Here is a 22,213-nt window from a genome sequence, read left to right as displayed (position 1 = left end):
CAAAAATGATGAAAAACGGCGTGCTATAGTATGCCGTACGGTATGGGCTATAGCCCATGTTCAAAAATGATGAAAAACGAGTTTTTTTTTTCTTTTTCAAAGTTTCAAAAAACGATGGGCTATAACCCATGTTTTTTGTTTTTTTTTCATATCCTCAAAACAGACGTCTAAAACACGTCTATTTTTAGACTTGTTTTAGACGTTTATAAACAGAACTGTCCATCTAAATTCTAAACGGATGGTTAAATATAAGTTCCCGATTGTACCTCACATGCCAGTGTGGCACCGTAGATAAACGTGGGGTTTATAAGCAGAACATTCCGGGTTCAATTCTCCTGAAGAACATTTTCACTGTCCATCTAAATTCTAAACGGCTGGTTAAATATAAGTTCCCGATTGTACCTTACATGCCGATGTGGCTCAAAAGATAAATCTGAGGTTCATAATCCAAAGGTTACTGGTTCAAAACTAATACTCAACCAATGCTGCAGTAATTTGAACTTTTCAAGGCTAGAATAAAAAATTAAAACTCATAAGCACCAGGAGACATCTGCTGATTGCCCCAAGGTGCCTTAGCTCAATGGTGTGGTGTGCTTGATCGGTAGCCTCTGCTACCACCTGCCTGCAGGTTCAAGTCCCATGCAAGGTACTAGTGAGGACCATCGGGAGACGGTGCTCTCTCCCCCTGTTTCCTGAAAAGTAGCAGTTGGGGGTTATGTTTGAAAGAACCCTGTCCACCTAAAATTTTACAGATAAGAATTAGGTCAAACGTTTAAAAATAAAATAGCAATTTGGCCCATCATCTGACAGAAAGAATAGTCTGTCTATTTGCATACTGGGCCAAAACTTGGTTGGAAAGTCCCTCTTTTATGTCTGGCTTCCAGGCCAGTTGGAAAAGGGCAAACTGAGAGGTGGTAAGAGTATGTTAAATTGGACATTTTCATGGTAAAATGTTAGCTGGACAGGGTTCTTTCAGACATAAGCCCCAACCGTTACATCTCAGGAAACAGGGGGAGAGAGCACCCTCTCCCGATGGTCCTCCAGCACCTTGATGTCATGACATGGGACTTGAACCTGCCAACTGCCTGTAGCAGAGGCAACGGGTCAAGCGCTCCACACCATTACGCCAAGGCACCTTTGGGCATTCAGCAGATGTCTCCTGGTGCTTTTGAGTTTTTCTTTTTCATTCAAGCCTTGAAAAGTTCAAATTACTGCAGCATTGAGCTGTAGGAGGAACAGGACTTGAACATGGAATGTCTGTGCTGAAAGCCTGATGATTAGACCATTGCACCATCAGTCAGACACTCTCAGGCAAAGTCTCCTGGTCATTTTGAAGTGATCTTTTGTTCGTTAGCCTTCAGTTAGTAAAGTTTAAATAACACAGAATCATATTAATCAGATGTTTCTTAGCGCTGTTGAGGTCTTCTTTTATATGATAGTGTAACAGCCGGGAATCGAACCCTGGTCTCCCACGTGGAAAGCCAACATCTTAACCACTAGTCCACTACGACAATTAGAGTTTTGAGCTAATCAGGCTGAGGCTGTGAGCCACTGCTAGAATAGCAGTAAATTAAGCTCAATAACTAGCATTAAACTTTAGGAAGAGTGGGATTTGAAAATGAACTCTCTGTGCGGAATAACCCCTACTACACCATCACTCAGTAACATCTGCCTCTTTGTACTGTTGAAGCGATCTTTTGCATGTTAGCCTTCAGATAGTAAAGTTGAAAGAATCAAGAGTTGAACATAGAATCACGTTCATCAGAGTGTAACACCCAGGAATCGAACACAGGTCACCTGCACTGAAGGCCAACATCTTAACCACTAAGCCAAAGCAACTGCCTATGGCTCAGGGGAGATATGAGACTTTTGAGGTCATCAGGCTGAGGCTGTGAGCCACTGCTATACAATAAAAAAATTCAAAAAACGATGGGCTATAACCCATCTTTTTTCATTTTTTCATTTTTTTTAAATCCTCAAAAATGATGAAAAACGGCGTGCTATAGTATGCCGTACGGCATATATGTCAAACTCAAGGCCCGGGGGCCAAATCAGGCCCGTGAATGAATTATCTTTGGCCCGCGGGATGATATTTAATTAGTATTAGAACTGGCCCTCTGGTATATTGCACGGACCACCACAATACTACAAGTCCCACAATGCACTGCGAGTGCATTGTCACGTATCGAGGGCCCGCAAGCGCAAGCATGCGTCTTCTCTTCACTATTGATCAGCAGTGAAAGTATATCACTTGTGGTCGACTTTCAGCTACCCCTCTACACAAAAATGGCCCGTGTGTTGAAACACAGTCCGGCCCTCGACTTGTACCAATTTCTTTATTTTGGCCCACTGTGTATTTGAGTTTGACATCCCTGCCGTACGGTATGGGCTATAGCCCATGTTCAAAAATGATGAAAAAAAAGTTTTTTTTTTTTTTTTTTTCAAAATTTAAAAAAACGATGGGCTATAACCCATGTTTTTTTTGTTTTTTTTAAATCCTCAAAAATGATGAAAAACGGCGTGCTTTAGTATGCCGTACGGTATGGCCAGGTCAGGCTGAGGCTGTGAGCCACTGCTATACAATCAAAAAAATCAAAAAACGATCGGCTATAACCCATGTTTTGTTTTCATTTTTTTCGAATCCTCAAAAATGATGAAAAACGGCGTGCTATAGTATGCCGTATGGTATGGGCTATAGCCCATGGTAAAAAATGATGAAAAACGAGGATAACTTCTTTTTTCAAAAATTCAAAAAACGATGGGCTATAACCCATGTTTTTTTTTTTCCATTTTTTTCAAATCCTCAAAAATTATGAAAAACGGCGTGCTATAGTATGCCGTACGGCATGGGCTATAGCCCATGGTCAAAATTTATGAAAAACGAGGATAACTTTTTTTTTTAATTCAAAAAACGATGGGCTATAACCCATGTTTTTTTTTTTCTTAATTTTTTTCAAATCCTCAAAAATTATGAAAAACGGCGTGCTATAGTATGCCGTACGTTATGGTCTACCTGCACCGATACCTTGGGGTAATGTTGACCCTGCTACAGTATATCATGTGAGCTACTGTGTTGACCCTCCAAGCAACAATACACTAAAGCATCTATATAATATATATATATATATATATATATATTTGCGACAGGCGAAAGCACAATACGTCCGTCTAAGAAGTCTATTTCTCTACAGAAGTGTTAATATTGTAACCTTTTAACACGGCACAGAAACAGGAACTGAATGCCTGTGTTTATCTTTTTTGAAGTGGTGCAACCACTAGACAATTTACAATTTACAATTTAGGCATTTAGCAGACGCTCTTAATCCAGAGCGACTTACATTGAAGCAAGAACAAAAGCATGGGAATACATCACATAAAAGCATTTATCATGAGACATGCGTAAGCTAAGAAGGTAACAGTGGAATATCTATATGATGAAACTATACATACACTATACATAATAAACTATACATATTCACTACTATGCTATACATATGTACTATGGCGTGCTATGACTATATACAATACAATTATAGTGCTGTCTACATAACATGCTATAAGTCTGTGTCAAATGCTATCTAAGCCAACAGAAATGCTATCTAAGGGGTTAGGGTAAGTGCTATGGGCCTATGTGCTAGACGGGAGTAGGGCTGGGTGCAATAACCGCAATACCGCCATACCGCCGGTATGTAACGCATACCACGGTATCGGGTTCATTACCGCGGTTAAATTTTTTTAATAATAATAATTATGAAATGATTTTTTTTTTTTTTTATGAAATGAAAAGTGTATCATAATAAACAGTGACGCTCAGTCAGTCTAATCATGCCAGCAACACAACAACACCAGAGGGAGTTCAAAAAACCATGTGCAACCCAGATTCGGCACAAACAAGGATTGATTGATTGATTGATTGATTAAAATATTTATTAACAGTTTGCAGAATTACACTACATTTCAAGCACAACTCAATACAAAGACTGTTAACTGTGAGTGGACACTTGTTTACAAGAGGGTCCACCTAAATTAATTTCACTCCTATGCCACAAAAATGTGGAACGCCCTACCAACTGTCATTAAGATGTAAATCCCTTGACTCCACCCACCCCTTTCCCCCCTCACTGTATACGTTCTCCCCCTTTTTACCTCCTTTATGATGATTTCCTGTTTTTGGCTTTATAGAAGTGCATAGTGTACAAAATGATATGATGAATTGAAAATGGTGGACCCTCTTGTAAACAAGTGTAATGCTTTATGGCAGGGGTATTCAATTAGATTAGGCCTCCTATGTGACACAGACCGAGTAGAAAGAAACGTGCCATTTTATCATGACTATTAGTGAGGACCTATTATATGAAGATAGGTTCAAAAGTGGTCCTTTAATGATTGCCGTCATTATGGTAATCTCACAATTAATATCACACACACCATACCTGTAACTTTTATTAGCCCTCTTATTAAGGCGGTAATAACCGCCATACCTGCGGTATGGGGGCCGGCAATAACCGCGGTAATAAAAATCCCATACCGCCCCAGCCCTAGACGGGAGTTGCACCACTTGGTTCACACTGGTGTGATTTTAAAGCTAGACGTGAGCACGTAGAAGGCATGTTAACATTAGCAAGAGTTTCTGTAGAAATAAATGATTTCATCTTATTACTCCAGGACCTTGCTAAGATATGTATGCACTTCATTTAGCGGAGAATATCTCAACTATTCTTGGCTAATATGACCCCCGCAAACAACTTAGGAAATGTAAAAAAATCTCTATCTCTATTCTCTAATGACCACGCCCTTTTTAGAATAACCGCCACTTAAAACATGCCTCTATCTTCTAAACCGTTGGAGCTACAGATTTTCTGAGATGCTCAAAATGTTCAGAATACTCATGTTTAAATATATGCACACTGTGGTCATCTTTCCATAAGTTAATGGCAGGGTGGAAACTAGCCTCAATTTGCCATTGACCGCCCATACATCCAAACAGACAAAGTCCTATCTAATTAGTATTAAATTATGTCAAACTCACCAACATTGCAGCTGTACAAAAAGCTTTAATTATCGTCTTTCTATCTGCAATCCACGGCCTTTTGAGCCCATATTATATGGAGCTGACTGATTTGTTTGCGGCCGATGCCATAACGACACACTGAGGTCACACAACACACTCCATATTTGGGCTTAGCTGCAGTGCAGTGTTGTTTTCATCGACTAAAACTAAGACGAATTCAAACTGTTCGTCGACTATCTTTTTTTCACTGATGAAAACTAAATGGAAACTAAATGAACACTAAGCTATGATGACTATAACTAGGACTAAATATATGGACAATTTCGTTGACAGATAAAAACTAGACTAAAATGTTAGGGAGGGACTAGTGGACAAGAGATCCAGTATAAGTCATTTTACGCTGAAAATAGCAGATCTACAAGCTCACAACGCGTCGCAGCGTGACATGTTGTGAGCTTGTAGATCGTCTATTTTCAGCAAGTGTAAAAGCAGTCATTGTGACGGCATCAAGGCACTGGCAAAACACATTTTAGTCGACTAAATCACCTGTAGATTTAGTCGACTAAAATCTTATGACATTTAGTCGACTAAAACTAGACTAAACACTAAAACATTCCAGGTGACTAAAATGTGACTAAAACTAAGTGAAAACTATTCAAGAGACTATGACTAAAACTAAAATAGAAATGTGCTGCCAAAAACAACACTGCTGCAGTGGGAAGTCTTTATGGCCATGGCTGAGTCAGAGGTCCTCCTGTCCTGGCCTCCCATTAGACACTTTTAATATAGGTTATGATAAGACTGTGACAGGCCTAGTTCAGACTGAGAGCAGAGCTGACAGACTCGAGCCAACTAGCAGTTAATGATGATGATGCTTAGATGTAGTGGTGCCGGAATAGCGGATTATATTATATTGCACCCACCGCCGGATGACCACATCCATTATAAACTCGGCAACAAAAGTTCGGAAACTTAAATTCGGTCCATTATTTCTCCACTTTAATAATACCAATTTAATCGTTGATTAGTCACCTTTACATCGAGGTATAGATTGTAAGGATCGTGGAATGAGTAACACAGCTAAACGTTTGCGTAGCGCCACCAAATCATTTGCCAAAATAGCTGGCAAATGATTGTTATTCAACCCTTGCTTTGAGTTGCTTAGTGGATTGGATGATTGCACTCTCCCACAGTATTAAGGAAAAAACAACACATATTGTCCATTTTTACACTTTATTAATTTTACACTAAGTGTTAGGGAACTGAGTAGCGGGTGGAAGCTGCAAAAGCAGCTGCAACAGCTTGGCATGGTATGTATGGTATGGGGCAATATCTCTCTCACAGGCAAGACACAACTTGAGGTTGTCATCATGAACGCAATCTCAAATGCAGTGAGATATCGGGATGAGATTCTGGAGCCAGTGGCGATCCCATATCTACAGAGCCAGGATCATCACAGAGTAGCCTACCTCCAGAATTTGGGAGTGGAGTAGATGGAATGGCTTTGCCGTGAGTCCAGAGTCCTCAACCCATTTGAACACTTGTGGGATCAGCTTGGGCATGTGCCAGAGTCCACAGAACCACGTTGGATGTCTTGCAACAAAACCTGGTTGAGGAATGGGATGCCATCCCACAGCAAAATGTGTCTAGGTTTGGTGACCAGCGTGAGAATGTGAAAATGTAATACACCAATTGTTATTATTAAAGTGGAGAAATAATGAACCAAGGTGAAGTTTCCGAACTTTTGTTGCCGGGTTTAGTTATTAAAGTAACCGCCTGGATGCGATCTGTTGTCTGTGTCCAATCAAAACCCAACTTAATCATATGCCGTCCAATCAAAAACAACTTTATCATAATGCTGTCCAATCAAAATAGGCTGTCCAATCAAAAACAACTTTATCGTATAGGCTGTCCAATCAAAAACAACTTTATCATATAGGCTGTCCAATCAAAAATAACTTTATCGAATACTGTCCAACACGTGTGTGAGCTTAACCCATTCTGACCTGAGATCAGATTCTAAAAATGTCTTCTATGTCAGTCGCTCTTCGATTTTTCAAAAATAGCAGACCTACAAGCTTGTAGCGCGCTACTCGGTGGCGCACTATGAGCTTGTAGATCTACTATTTTTCAATAGCTAAAGCACGACATGATGCAAACCAAAATGGATTCCCACCCAAAATGGGTTAATCTGCTATAATAAAATAGCCAACAAACATATAGTTATTATATAGTAGTCTATGGCGGAGGAGGTTAATGTATGTTTTGTAATCAATCTAAATCTACAAAGTAACTAGTAGTAACTAATGTTTTCAAAGAATTGTAGTGGAGCAAAAAGTGCAATAACCTGTGGAGTAATACAATACATAATCAAATATCTCTGACACACCTTAGTTTCAATATACAGATTTCCTTCACACACACACACACACACACACACACACACACACACACACACACACACACACACACACACACACACACACAGAAGAAGAGTTCATTATAAAAGTGTTTAACATTAATTACTTTATTGACATGAAGTCAAAAATACACAAAACAAAACTAATTTCAAACCTCTATCTGCTGTGACAACTGCAGTACATTAGCATTATTACATGAACAACATACATCATGTAATCAAAATAATAAAAATAAAAAACAAAAAGGTTTAAACAACAAATTAAACTGGATGCTGTGAACAACTTCAGCAGTTCCCAACCTTTTTTCTCCCTCCAACCAGGGGGTTTCAACCTTTTTCTCCCTCCAACCAGGGGGTTTCAACCTTTTTCTCCCTCCAACCAGAGGGTTTCAACCTTTTTCCTGAATCAGGGCCAACATAAAAAAAAAAGAATAGGCCTATATATATATATATATATATACACACACTTCCCGTAATCCATGGGTAGTGGAAGTGGCGTCAGGTGTTTGGTACTCGTTACCAATCGTTAGTGTTTTTTGCCAATTATTGGAGACCCACCAGTGGGAGAACCACTGAACAGGACCATCCGAACGTAACTCGGTCAACGTAGAATATTTAATTTAAATAAATATAACATCAACTTAAAATGTTTTGACCTGCTTCTATAAGTCTGGATTAAAGCCTTTCAAATTAAACACAATATCAGATTTTATCCAAAAAAAAATACACTTGAAATAAAAAAAATCCTAATCCAACAGGTTGGTAAATAATACTTTTCCTTTTTCCTAATTAAACTAAAAATAAACAATAAATCAAGACGTCATTTTTGACAGATAAGAGAGAGAGAGATTTTTTTTTTAATAAGAATTATTTTAACCTTTAATTCACTTGCTGCCTAGATCGTCTTTTGATCCTTTGGCCCTCGGCTCCAGAGATCGTCTTTTCACGTCTTATTTTTATAATGATTGATTATTATTATCCGCGAGTGTAATTTGAGAGAAAAAAAAGGGTAATATTATTGCTTATTGCATCCGCTACATGTTGTCAACTTGTAGGCGTGGCTGTTTTCAAAGTATGGAATGGATTTTTTCGAGAATGTGAAATCGCGATTTCGAAAATTATATCCATAAAAATCACTGTCTTAAAGCATTGATGTCCTCACAAGTATAGTAATACAAAAACCTGTGTTGTGCCGCGCGTGCGTCCATTAGGATTGCATGTTCAGGTTCAGGTAGCCGTTGAGGTTGGTGATCAGCACTCTCTCCTCTTCCAGATCCACGTTCAAGTAATCTTCTTCATGACGAGAGATGTCATCAAGCACCTCGTTCACCATGTCCTCTGCACACGCACACACACAGAACAGTTCATTATAAAAAGTGTTTAACATTCATTACTTTATTGACATGAAGTGAAGTGTCATGCTACCAAGGAAGCTCAGCCCATATGGACTTACAGGACACTATACAAGTTAACTGCCACCTTGTGGCCATCCATAGGTGCTGCGCCAGCCGGAATTGGTCACATTCAGTCGTTTTCCCGGCTTGCAGACCGCCATTGTTAAGAAACGGCTTATTTTAGCATTTAGCACAATGTTTCACCAGAAATGTTAATATTTCAATCGCAATGCGATGAAAAAAAATCACAAATCAGATTCGAACAGACAGCGCTCGTAGTTTCAGTCCGAATGCTACATACTGTAGTCTAGAACTACACATCCCCAAAACTGAGTAGGAAGGAAGCTGCCATTTCACGAGAATATATTTTAAAATATCTTTACATTTTATTTTTTTGAGGGGCACTAGCCCCTCCTATATCCAGCTTTTGGTGTGTGTGCACTGTGCAGTGCACAAACTTTGTCCTACACAAACAATAAATTCCCCCCCCCCCCCCCCAGAAGCAAATATTTTAGTTAAAAATGTTCGCTCTGAAATATATATTCAAAGATCTGTGCCACATGTTCACGATTTTTCAAAAATAGCAGACCTACAAGCTCGTAGCGCACCACTCGGTGGCGCGCTACGAGCTTGTAGATCTGCTGTTTTTCAATAGCTAAATTGTAACATGTTTAAAACACCAAATGGGGTTCCCGCCCCAAATGGGTTAAGGTCAACTGTGTGTGTGTGTGTGTCTGACCTGTGTTTTCCTTTTCAGGACTGGAGGAGGTGCTAGGCTCCTCAGAGGAGCAGGAGGAGGAGGAAGGGTCGGGACTTCCTGTCAGGAAGCCGTGGCTGTCCAGCAGCAGCTGGGTGGCTGATTGGACGTCACCGTCTGTCAATCTGAGAGCCGTCTGACAGCTGTCTCTGTCGAAGCCCATGTATAGCAACTACGCACACACACACACACACACACACACACACACACACACACACACACACACACACACACACACACACACACACACACACACACACACACACACACACACACACACACACACACACACACACACACACACACACACACACACACACACACACACAGGTTTTATGAATTACATTTTTACCCTTTTCTTTTGCTAGGTCTAAAACCTAAAACAATAGCTGATCTACAAGCCCACAATGTCAGCATTCTTTTCTTTTTTCTTCTTAGGAATAAGTCCGTGATTTTGTTCGTCAAAGATTTATTAGCTTCCCGACAATACCACCTAATTCACCCGTAGACATACTCATAGCATCAGCTCCTCTTAAGGCTCATTCATAGTCTGGATTTTCGGTGGTGAGGTGACCACCGGAGCTGAAATAACGTTGAGCGGTGGTGAGTAAAAACAGAGAGAAGGGCTGGCGCGGTGGCGGTGGTTTGCTCTCCACCGCGGCTCGTGACGTCATGTTGTAGTTCGGTGGTCACCTAACCACCGAAAATCAAGACTATGTATGAGCCTTTAGTAAACCTCTTTCAGCGCCACCTGGTGGTCACCAGTTTAGGCTTTGAGTAGCCTCGATACCCAGGCTTTCATTTCGTCTGCGCAAAAGATGAAAGCCTGGAAAAATCCGTGGGCTGAACCAGTCTAAAAGTGGGAGTCAACCCTTCCGGGTGGGCGTCGCTCTAAATGATGTGACGTAGCGCTGCACTAGGGGGGAGAGGAGGGGCCGGGGGTGACGGACAGATCGATGAGATCCAATCAGGGTGCGCGCATTTCTGAGGCGCGACCCGCCCCTCTAGACGAGAAATGTCTCTGTTTGGGTCAGGCTAGGCTTTGAGTGTCAATTCTCCCATTATAAAGAAAGAAAGAATTTGTAATTCTATTATGCATGTAATGTGCATGTCATCACCTGTACACCAGATTAGAGGAATTTTCAAAATATGGATGAAAAAAATATATATATATATATAAAAAAATAAAAATAAAATAAAACATTTTTATTTATTTATTTAATTCCCAAGGGAAGACGTCTTGTCGTCCGTGGCATCCGGTACTTAATTGGCAATTAGACGTCTAGACGTTTATGGCTACCAAACAGTTTAAGGTAATGATATCATTACTCTATACCTATGGATCGTTAGGATTTGTGTCCCCGGTACCGATTCCGATTCTGTTTATCGATTCCGGTTCTTAATGGATCCCTATTTCGGTTCCAAAATTGTATGAAATAACTTAAATGAGGTCAAATATTTATTTAACAAAAAAGCTCAATGTCAATTTAAGACATGTATAATGAATAGTGTAACATCCTCTCCTTTATTGAGCCATTTGTGGATAATAGTGATATTTTTAATATAATATATCTATTCTGTATTTACCCAGGGCAATAGTAGGGCGGCTACTTCTCTTACTAACTACTGACAATAACAAATAAAAGCATGTCTGAGATCTGAGAGCAAGACACACACACACGATAATGGGAGATCATTGAAAACAAAGGTGGCTTGCATGCTGTGGTTTGCTACTAACAGAAATGTGCATGCACACGGGCTGCCCAAACTAGGCTATCTTTTGTTGTTTTTTCGCCAACTCTATTCGAAGTTAGACTGGGCAAGCTCTAAACTGACTGGGCCTCTGGACCCTATGCCATCATATTGCGCGCACATGCACGCACACACACACGCACACGCTTTCTCTCTCCTCCTCTCATGTTGATGCTGTGCAGCCCGTATGCAGTGAGGCAACTCAGGAAAGGCGCAAGACTCCTGTCCTCTCTCTTAAAAGTTTCCTCCCATAAACTTCACTTGAAAATTACGTTTAAGAAACTTTAATAATTATGTTGCTTCGATGCTTCTCTGCGTCAGTGCCAGGCACAGCGCGTCTCTGTCTCTAGTCTCATTTACAACTAACCACAAGCCCACAACGTGTCACTGATGCAACGCAGTGTAGGCTTGTAGATCAGCTCTGTTCCCTGCGCGTCTATTATTAAAAGGGAAGAAAATAAATAAATAGCGTGTGACTGTGTGTCTGTGGGAACCGATAAGAGAACCGAAATTGAATTATTGTAATGGGTACCCGGTACCCAGGCACGTTCGGTTCGGTACATGCTTGGTCCCGACCGAGGTTCGGGACCCACCCCTACCTATACCTCATTATTTGATCTTCATTTACCCTCAACCACCGCTTATAAAAATCTTTGGGCCCCAAGACCTGGAGGAGGATATCTCTGACGCAACCTGGGAAGCCATTATGGGTCGTGTTCATACTTCATCAATATGTGCAAAACATGGGGTGTTGCAATGGATTTTGGACGTGCAAGGTTTCCACCTGACAGCGACAACCAACCAACCAACCAATCAGGTCATAAATGTGAGTTCATATCAGCCAACCTGAGACAGCTTCTCTTCGCTGACAGCTTCTCCTGTGTTGTTATTGGTCTGGGCGGAGTTAGACTCAGCCTGGGCGGAGTCTAACAGGATCTGTCAACATAATCACAAAAAAAATACTTTAAGAGCTTCATAGAAGAAAGACGTTTAGAACAATGGTCTCTCTGAAAAAATAATCTTCTTCCCACTCTGCATGGAAGTGATATGTTTTAGGCTTCTTTGCCGCGCGCATCTTGCTATGTGAACAATGATGAATAGATATCCTTTTAATTTGTTTGTTTAACAACAGAACAGACCCGACGTTCCCCACACTTGAAAACAAGGCACTGCATTGTGGGGGGTTTTAAAGCCGCCGCCGCACCGCTGCCTGCCCGAGGCGAGGATTGTTTTCTTTTTGTTTTTTTCATGGCAGGGCCATGCAGTCTACCTGCGCAGCGCTTGCGATCGACTGGTCGACCGTGATCGAGATGGCTATTTTAAATAAGTAAAACTAAATAACAAAAAGAACGATTGTTAATAATCTCTCTGTATATTTCAGTTGAGTTATTTGTCATGTCTGCCCTGTGTGTTTTTTGATTACCAGGCAAACAGAATTGTATTCTTTATTCATAATTATGTTCCAATGTTCAATGCCAAAAACCCAATTAAATCATTAATCACAAATATTTGTGTAACAATGTATCGTCAAATGGAATTAGTAATCGTGACAACCCTACAGACAGACAGACAGACAGACAGACAGACACATACATTGTAAGCCGTGTTGATGTCTCCGTCGGCTTGCTGCAGAGCCCTGGCCGAGTCCCTCCGGCTGAATCCCATGGCGGTGAGTTCAGCTACGGCGTCCATCCTGGACCTCCTCTTCTGCCTCTCCCTCTGCTTCAGGTCCTCACGCTCCTATTCAAAGATTTGCACCACATTTTCACGATTCTTTCAAAAATAGCAGACCTACAAGCTCGGCTATGAGCTTGTAGATCTGCTATTTTTCAATAGCTAAAGCATAGCATAATGCTAACACCAAAAGGGGTTCCCTCCTAAAATGGGTTAAGGGGTGCTAAGCCCCTCCTATGCACAGCTTTGTGTGTGTAGGCGTGTTTGTACTGCACGGAATGTGATGATTTGATTGACTGATGTATGATGATAAGAAGAGTGCCCCTCACTTCACACAGGTGTGATTTTTACTTAACCCATTTAGACCTGAGAAAAGATTCGACACGTGTTTTCTAAATCCTGACAGTTTTCTGAAAAACCCATGTTTCTATGTCAGTCGTCAAAGACCCCCAAAAATATTATGTAATTGGCCGCCGACCCCCATCTGAAAATATGTTGTTCCAGGGACGAATATTTGAGTTCAAAACGTTTGTTCTGAAATAATTTATATTCAAAGATTTGCACCGCATTTTCACGATTTTTCAAAAATAGCTAAAGAATAACATAAGGTTAAATATGCTTAAAAAAACAAAAGGGGTTCCCACCTGAATGGGTTAAGTAAAACTATCATTACCATAATACAGAAATATTCTGTTAATACTCTGAGAGTGTGAGTGTATTACCTGTCTCCTGGTAGTGATGTACAGGACAGATGATTGAATGTCTCCCTCGCACGCCCTCAGAGCCAGCCTGCTCTCTCTCTCACTGAAGCCAATCGACATCAACTGACTCATCTTCTCTGAGTCGTCACTGAGCCTGCTGTAGAGCGCCTCCACCTGGAACACAATGGAATGACCACAATAGGGAATCTGTCACTCTGAACCCCCCCATAAAAACACCCTGGTCAACGCTCCACACGTCCTAGACCAGTGGTCCTCAACAGGCGGACTGCGGTCCACGACCGGACCGCGGCACACCTCTCTGCGGACCCTGGAGAAATGATAGAATAAAGAGTAGAGGCCTGGGCCGTGGCTCAGCGGTCCAGGCACCTTGGCTGGTAATCCAGTCTGGCAGTGTGCCGAGGACTCGACTCCCGATCCCGACGGCCTTCACTCCATGTCTTCCCCCCCATCTCTCTCCCCCATTTCCTGTCAGCCTACCGTCTGTCCCTCTATAAAAAATATATATAAAAAAGAAAGAAAAAGCTTTACCTGCTGTAGTTTGTCTCTGGCCAGAGCGTCATTTCCATCGATGTAGGACAACAGACTTTGCAGGAGGTAGAGGCGTAAAAACAACACCTCCTCTTTACCTGTACTCCCCTGAAACACACAAGAGGAAATTGTAGCGTGAACTGAACTGTCTATTGTGATGAATCGTATCCAATAGGGAGTCGAGTGAATAGTTACATCCAGTGATGTGCTATTTTTGAACGCGCGACAACTTCTCCGTATATTGAGGCTATGCACATGACATCATCGTACTTGGAAGTTATGAGGGAACGCCCACTGAGTGGCAAAAAAAAGAACTTTCTGGCCTTGACAGCCCATTCATCCAAACAGAAAAGTCCTGTCTGATTGCATTAACCCATTTAGGCCTGATGTCGAAATTTCTAAAAAATGTCTTCTAAACCATGACAATTTTCTGAAAAACCTCATGTTTCTATGTCAGTAGTTCTCAGTATTTCATGTTCGCTCTGAAATAATATACATTGAAGACTTTTCACAGACGTTTAAAGAAATAGCAGACCCACAAGCTCGTAGCGCGAGTGCTACGAGCTTGTAGGTCTGCTATTTTTCAATAGCTAAAGTTTGAAACACCAAAAGGGGTTCCCGCCCAATGGGGAACCCCTTTTGTTATGCTTTAGCTATTGAAAAATAGCAGATCTACAAGCTTGTAGGTCTGCTATTTTTGAAAAATCTAAGCACGACTGACATAGAAACATAGCTTTTTCAGAAAACTGTCAGGATTTAGAAGACATTTTTAGAATGGTTCCCAGGTCTAAATGGGTTAAACAATGTTAAACTCACCAACATTGCAGCTGTACGAAAAGCTTGAATTATCCTCTTTCTATCTGCAAAGTTTTTGTTTCATAAAAATCCACCATAGAAACGTTATGAGCTACTTTCTGTCAAGAAATGCCCTGCATTCAATTCTTTTTTAGTGTGGAAGTGCTTGTTTTCAATAACACAACATTTTGCTGCCTCCTGCATTATGTGACATTTAGAAACAGGTGGTACGCAGGACGGTTGAGTGATGTGCATACTCTCTATAGACTGACACCAAGCTAGACAGGAACGCCCATAAACGTCACATCCGGTTTTAGCCCGGGGTAAGAATTTTCTATGGCTGTCCAATCCTTAATCACATACGGACAAACATCTATGCCGATAATATCTTGCGGAGGTAGCGTGCCTTGTTCACGGGCAACAGATCTTTCAACGTATGGCATTGCAAATACGTTTGATAATCGCTACTCTGCGCAATATTTTTGTTTTGGAAATGCCGCAAATTGCATTGCAGTGAACGAGAGCAAATCACAACTTCCCCCGGGGGTGGGCGGAGTCACAGCTTGAAGCTCTGAATACGCGCCGTGGTGTCAGTGTATAGCCTATACCTGAGCATGTCGCGCATAGAATAATTATGGTATTCTGTCCGAGAAAAACTGGACTACGGCTTTTCAAAAACATGTGCATGTGTGTTTCACCTTGATGTTAATGAGGCGTGAGTACTGCGTCCCGTAGCACTGTGTGAAACACTCCTCTGCCCTGTGGAGGCGGAGCTTCCCGTCATCCAGACAGGACAGCGCTTCCAGAGCGCGGTAGCACCACACGATGTCCAACTGCAGTACTGCATAGTTGTCTACTGTGTTCAATAGAGCAGAGTCACACCTCCTAGACCACACACACACACACACACACACACACACACACACACACACACACACACACACACACACACACACACACACACACACACACACACACACACACACACACACACACACACACACACACACACACACACACACACACACACACACACACACACACACACACACACACACACAGTGAGTGACTTTTTCACTGATGAACATTTTATAAAAACTCAGCTCTGATGACTAAAACTATGACTAATTTCTTAATTTCTTATTAAAAAAGAATCTTAGGGAGAGACGAGTAGAGAAGAGATCCAGTAGAACAAAGACTTCCCTTTTTACCTCCTTTATGATGAATTCCTGTTCTGTTCTTTGGCTATATAGAAGTGTCTATTTGTACGTCTCTAAATGTTTTGATGAATTGAACAAGTGTAATGCTTTATTGGGTCGTCCACTCACAGTTAACAGTCTTTGTATTGAGTTGTGCTTGAAATGTACTGTAATTCTGCAAACTGTTAATAAATATTTCAATCAATCAACGAATCAAACTTGCTCAAGGACACCATGACACCACGTTGTTGTTTTCGTCGACTAAAACTAAGACGAAAAATACTCGTCGACTACCTTTTTTCACTGACAAAAACGAATGGAAACTAAATGAAAACTAAGCTACGATGACTAAAACTGAGACTAAATATACTAACAATTTCGTCGACAAACAAGACTAAAATGTTAGGAAGGGACTAGTGGACAAGATATCCAGTAGAAGTCATTTTACACTTGGTTGCATGCTGAAAATACGACGGCATCAAGGCCCGCCAAAATACATTTTAGTCGACTAAATCAACTGTAGATTTAATTCTTATGGCATTTAGTTGACTAAAACTAGACTAACAGGTGACTAAAATATGATAAAAACTAAATTAAGTTTCAGTCCAAAGACTATGACTAAACTAAAATAGAAATTTGCTGCCAAAAACAACACTGGTGTGTGTGTGTGTGTGTGTCAGACCCAAAGTGCTGGTCAGCCTGAACCAGATGACACAGAGCATCATCGTAGAGCTTCCTCTTCATCAGAGCGCGACCTTTCTCGTGTAGACCCATCGCTACGATCAAGGCCTGGAGACACACACACACACACATACACATACACACACACACACAGGTTTGTATTACTACAAACTACACTTGTGGGGACACACACATTTTAGTACACATTTAAGTTCACAACGTGTCGGCCATCGAATCCAGCACGTTGTGAGCTTGTAGATCTGCATATATTTCCCGGTGTGTGACGCAAAACAGTATAAGTATAACATAGGAAAAGATTCAGGTTGTAGTTTTAAGATTATATTTAAAACTACAACCTGAATCTTTTCCTAATTGTAAATCTAACTCTTCAACCATCACCATCTATACTTGTTGGGACATCAAGGTCCTCATCGTGCGTGCGCCACACACACGCGCGCGCCCCCCATCTCCCCCACACACACACACACACACACACATACTGTACACACACACACACGCACACACACACACACACACACACACACACACACCTTCTTCTCCTCGTGGGGGATCTTCAAAGGGTTTCCTTTCTGGTCAGCGATCTCCAGGAAGGGGGTGGTGCCAGGATCATCAGTACCGTCTGCAACAACACACACACATATTACATTTGTCCTTGGCACGAAAATGTTTGAGAACTACTGATTTAGAACCATTTGTAGAATCGGCCTCGGGATTTAACTTTGGATGCCAAGTATTAACACATATGATGCTAAAGACGGGTATACTCGTCCTAAGGTGCCCTCCGGTTGCTCGGAACGCTTGCTGGGGCCTCGTCTGCGCGAATAACCACGCTATCTTCTGTTTCAGCCACGGCCTTTGCACACTCTTTTCTCGGAAACTACAGTAAACAGTGCCGTCTGTGGTTTTGAACAGATCGTCGATGTTCAGAGGTAATTTCTGATTATCCGGTGATCGCGATTGGAACATTGGTGTTTTCTAGAGCAAGGATGGCCCTCGCCTTATCTCGCTGGCTCATCCAAAATCGGACGCGGGTCGTAGCGGAATTGCTTCTCATCACGTGGCGCCCAAGCACCACTTTCCGTCCACCACTTAAACATCCTGTCGGTCAGGAAAAAAAAAGAAAAAGAAAACTGTATGTCTACATGTGAATAGGCTCGAGGCATGTGCAATACTGTGGCTGTCTTGGTTTGCTTTCCTTTTTGGTTGCTTTTCTTTTTGTTTTGCTTCTTACGGTATGGTGTGGATGATGGCGTAGAATGAACTGGAGGAACCCCCCCCCACCTGTCCCCCGTCCCAATGTTTTTTTGTTTTATATGCCTGTCAGTTTGGTAAAGTATGTCTTTTGTAAAGGTTTGTAAAGTATGTAACTGTACGTGATTTTTTTTTTAAACCAATAAAAAAATATTAAAGCAAACATCATCAGCGTCATTATTTTTCAACAACTACCGCCGCGTCATACATAATCCCTTGCATAATCGTATACCTTAGATGACAGACCTCTATCAGACAGGACGGTGAATCGTTCAGATAGCAGATCTTACAGACCTCAGACAGGACGGTGAATCGTTCAGATAGCAGATCTTACAGACCTCTCTCAGACAGGACAGTGAATCGTTCAGATTAGCAGATCTTACAGACCTCTCTCAGACAGGACAGTGAATCGTTCAGATAGCAGATCTTACAGACCTCTCTCAGACAGGACAGTGAATCGTTCAGATAGCAGATCTTACAGACCTCTCTCAGACAGGACAGTGAATCGTTCAGATTAGCAGATCTTACAGACCTCTCTCAGACAGGATGGTGAAGGCGTTGCTGGTTCTCTGCATGTCGTTCTTCTGCTTCTTCTTCTTCTGGTCCTCAGAGATCTGACGCTTCCTGTCCTCCTCGCTGACCTTCAGGACCATCACCTTGCTGTTGTTCTTCACCGTCTGCTCGTCCAAACGCAGATCTACAAAACATACGCACCACAACTCTGAACCTCTGTGCGCTTTCTTTTTCTCCCACACGAAGACAGTGTGTGTGTGTGTGTGTGTGCTCTCACCAGCTGACAGAGTTCTTCCGTTCAGAATCAGTTTGATGTATTTCAGTCCGTATTCCTCTGCGATCCTAAACAACAACCAGAGAACAAGAGATTTCCTTTTGAATTGCAATTCATGACAATTCATTGACAATCTTTAACATTATTAACACGTTGGATCCGTATGATCCTATAAATTAATGACGGGTACAGATGACGAGCAGGCTCGACTTGAGGCGTTTGATATCGCTATATGACATTGCCTGGCTGCGTTTCATTTTTGCCAGGGCCCCGCCCGGCGCCCGCACTGCAAAAGTTTCTCAATAGCCGTTAGCTTCTGTTTTAGGCCACGCCTTTGCAAGCTTTTTTCTCAGAAACTATTGCACTGTCCGTGGTGATCAGCGTGTGTATGTGCGTGCATGTGTGCATGTGTGTGTGTGTTTACCTGTCCATGACTTCCTGAGCCAGAACGTCCAGTTTAGTTTCCAGGTAATGCTTCTTTTTAGCTTCCTAGAAACAAAAACAATCTTTTAAATATTAAATTATTTCCCCCCAGAGATCAAATAAAAACAAATCTATCACGACGGAAAACATTTGTTGGGTCAAGTTCAAATCTATGAGTACTACTATTGATTAGTGAAACATTGTGAAAGGAGTCCTCACTAACGCTGTGTTTCCTATCCTGGTAGTTCTCAGATATTTTCATATAAAAAAAAAACCCAAATGTATACAGTATGTTGTCCATCTGACCAGGTGTGTCAGGCAGGCCTAGAATCTCCTCGTTTTAGGGGCAGGGCCACTTGATCTAAAACTTTTATTACAAACCTAGTAGGGTTTAGCTTGCCACAAGCTGGCAAAATAATATCTCACGACTGAAAATGAGCATGGGGAGGCCACGCGCTGAATGTTTTATTTATATTTTTGTTCTATTTTTAGCGTATTCCCAGCCAAAAATCCTAGGTAGGGGCATGCTTTGGCTAGGCAAAAATGACACAGTCCCCATTCAATCAATCTTAAATGGGCCAATAGGATTTCATATAGGGGAAACAGAGTTGTCGCTGACGTCCAAGTGGAAAAAAAACCCCAAAAAACAGTCAGTCGGGTGGGGGGGGGGGATTGGGGGGGGTGTGTCACGACGTACTCACAGTGAATGGTGGTGACGATGTTGTATAGTATAGTATAGTAGTAAAAGCACTCAGTACCTTCTTGTAGTAATAGTATAGAAGTAAAAGTACTCAGTACCTTCTTGTAGTAATAGTATATAAGTAAAAGTACTCAGTACCTTCTTGTAGTAATAGGATAGAAGTAAAAGTACTCAGTACCTTCTTGTAGTAATAGGATAGTAGTAAAAGTACCTTTCTGTACTCTCTAGGTAGTAGTAACTCCAGCGTGGCGACGTTGGTCTCTCTGTAGGTCTGGTTTCCTCTTCCTCTGTGAACGGCTTGAGCTCTGATGCGCTCCAGAGCGCCCCCTACCTGCCCCACAGATACACACAGCAGCGAGGCATAGCGCTCTGCTAGCTCCTATAACACACACACACACACACACACACACACACACACACACACGTGATGGAGTCTAGGTTTTTTACACAGCTGCATGTGATGGAGTCCAGTTTTTTACACACCTGCATATGTTGCAGTCCAGATTTTGTGTCCTCAGTGAAGGGAGGATTCCATAACTCAACCTTCTCCTGTTTGAGATGCTGTTTCAGCTTAGCTTCAAGATTCTCCTCCGACATCACTACTGTCACAGAGAGAGAGAGAGAGAGAGAGAGAGAGAGAGAGAGAGAGAGAGACAGACAGAGAGCCTGATTCATTATCTAACGCAGAAGTTACCAATGTGTCAAACAGCAATTTCCGGCGAAGGTTTCTCCCACAATACGGATGGGTTAATCTAGGCTACACTCCCATCAAATTAATGACAGAGTAGAGGTGCAACAATTAATCAAACTAAATGGTTTAAAAGGTTGTAATAATAATAATAATAATAATACATGACATGTCCAATTTGACTATAACCTGTTCTCTAATTGATTGCATAGAATTGGTATATTGTGATTTGAAAAATGTATTTTCTGTTTACTAAAAGACTAAGAGCGGGAGATGAGACAAGGAATGTAGTGCTGCATGATTCTTACGCAAATGTGAAAGAATTGAGATCACGACTCATTTTTTCCCTGAAAATAATTATTACAAAAACATAAGAGTAACTAAAATGAATTGGACAGCCAAATAGTGCTGCACGATTCTTCACAAAATGATATTGCATACAGTACGTGTCTAAATCTAGATCTTTTTTCGATTAATTGTGCAGCACTACAAGGAGACCCCTGTTACTGAAGTGAACATACACTATAGTCTATAACAATGATTACTATCACAGTCAATATAGACTAGCAGGGGTCTTCAATCAATGTCTTTCAGCCAAAGGACATTGAAGGACCAAGCCTGGCCTAGAGCTGCAATGTTGGTGAGTTTAACGAGTCAATGGAGGGTATTGCAACTCTAGATTCATCCCACTATAAAAATAAATCTAGAGTTGCAAATTGAAATACCCCCTCAAGGACCACTGGTGGTCCCTGGACCACTGGTTGAAAACCACTGAGAGCCATTAAACAATGTTACTGGGGGGGAAAAACACTATCATGAGTACTATACTATCACAATGTAGAGAATATATCTCGAAATATCTCGATATATTAATTGTGTGTTTAAATTGGAGGCAGCGCACACACACACACACACGAACTTTATTACACACAGAGAGACGAAGGTGACAGACAGACAGACAGACAGACAGACAGACGGAAACACAAACAGATAGAGACAAAGAGAGACACAAACACAGAATGTAGCGACACAAGCACGCACATGTCACACACAGTCTTCTGGACTCTGGACGCCCCATAGACTGACCCACGGCCACACGCACATACCGTGTACTTGGTCGGGTGGTTGTTGTTGTTGTTGTTTTCCTTCACGTCGCTCACACAGTCAGCTCAGTCACTCTTCTGCTTGTTGTTAATGTTTTGGTCACGTGACGTTACGTACTTGACGCATATTCTACGGCGGCCGAACGGGGACAAACCTAACTGAGTAAAGTTGTGACTGGATCTTGTTCCTGTTCGCAGATGACTCAGCAATACTCTATACTCAGCACTGTCTGCTTTGTCTCGGACAGGAACGATCTGCAATAGGCCCTTTATTAGCTCTGTAGGCCCTATGATACTCGGTAGAATCT

The 22,213-nt window shown here is 41.6% G+C and overlaps 1 protein-coding gene across 3 annotated transcripts; it reads right to left on the bottom strand.

Annotated features, from left to right (window-relative positions):
- Positions 1 to 7,522: 7,522 nt before the first annotated feature.
- Positions 7,523 to 21,981, bottom strand: nub1 (negative regulator of ubiquitin-like proteins 1). 3 transcript variants are annotated; one of them, XR_014570057.1, is made up of 16 exons: positions 21,909 to 21,981; positions 20,598 to 20,713; positions 20,326 to 20,493; positions 19,416 to 19,480; positions 18,995 to 19,059; positions 18,737 to 18,901; positions 17,484 to 17,572; positions 16,934 to 17,040; positions 15,751 to 15,937; positions 14,258 to 14,365; positions 13,730 to 13,882; positions 12,927 to 13,073; positions 12,180 to 12,269; positions 9,564 to 9,753; positions 7,825 to 8,768; positions 7,523 to 7,762 (listed from the first exon to the last, which is right to left on the bottom strand). XR_014570057.1 is itself a non-coding variant. In XM_083778363.1 (15 exons), the coding sequence occupies exons 2-15, from the start codon at positions 20,709 to 20,711 to the stop codon at positions 8,638 to 8,640; spliced, it is 1,779 nt and encodes a 592-aa protein (XP_083634489.1). In that variant the 5' UTR covers positions 20,712 to 20,713; positions 21,909 to 21,981; the 3' UTR covers positions 7,523 to 8,637. The 3 variants fall into 3 exon arrangements, 2 of the variants coding, with proteins under 2 accessions (XP_083634489.1, XP_083634490.1); XM_083778363.1 differs by having other exon boundaries at positions 7,523 to 8,768; XM_083778364.1 differs by having other exon boundaries at positions 7,523 to 8,768; positions 20,598 to 20,716; positions 21,909 to 21,975.
- Positions 21,982 to 22,213: the final 232 nt, after the last annotated feature.

Source organism: Protomyctophum parallelum (genome assembly GCF_964188405.1).
Source record: "Protomyctophum parallelum genome assembly, chromosome: 12".
Classification (NCBI taxonomy): Eukaryota; Metazoa; Chordata; class Actinopteri; order Myctophiformes; family Myctophidae; genus Protomyctophum; species Protomyctophum parallelum.
This window is presented reverse-complemented; position numbering and strand designations above follow the sequence as displayed.

Bases quoted from the DNA above. Each gene is read 5' to 3' on its own strand.
- nub1 (XM_083778363.1), bottom strand. From the start codon at position 20,711: ATGTCGGAGGAGAATCTTGAAGCTAAGCTGAAACAGCATCTCAAACAG. The intron at 18,902-18,994 runs GTGAGAGCACAC...TATGTTTTGTAG, and splicing joins CGGAAGAACTCTGTCAGCTG to ATCTGCGTTTGGACGAGCAG. The intron at 13,883-14,257 runs GTAAAGCTTTTT...ATTGTGTTCCAG, and splicing joins CCAGAGACAAACTACAGCAG to GTGGAGGCGCTCTACAGCAG.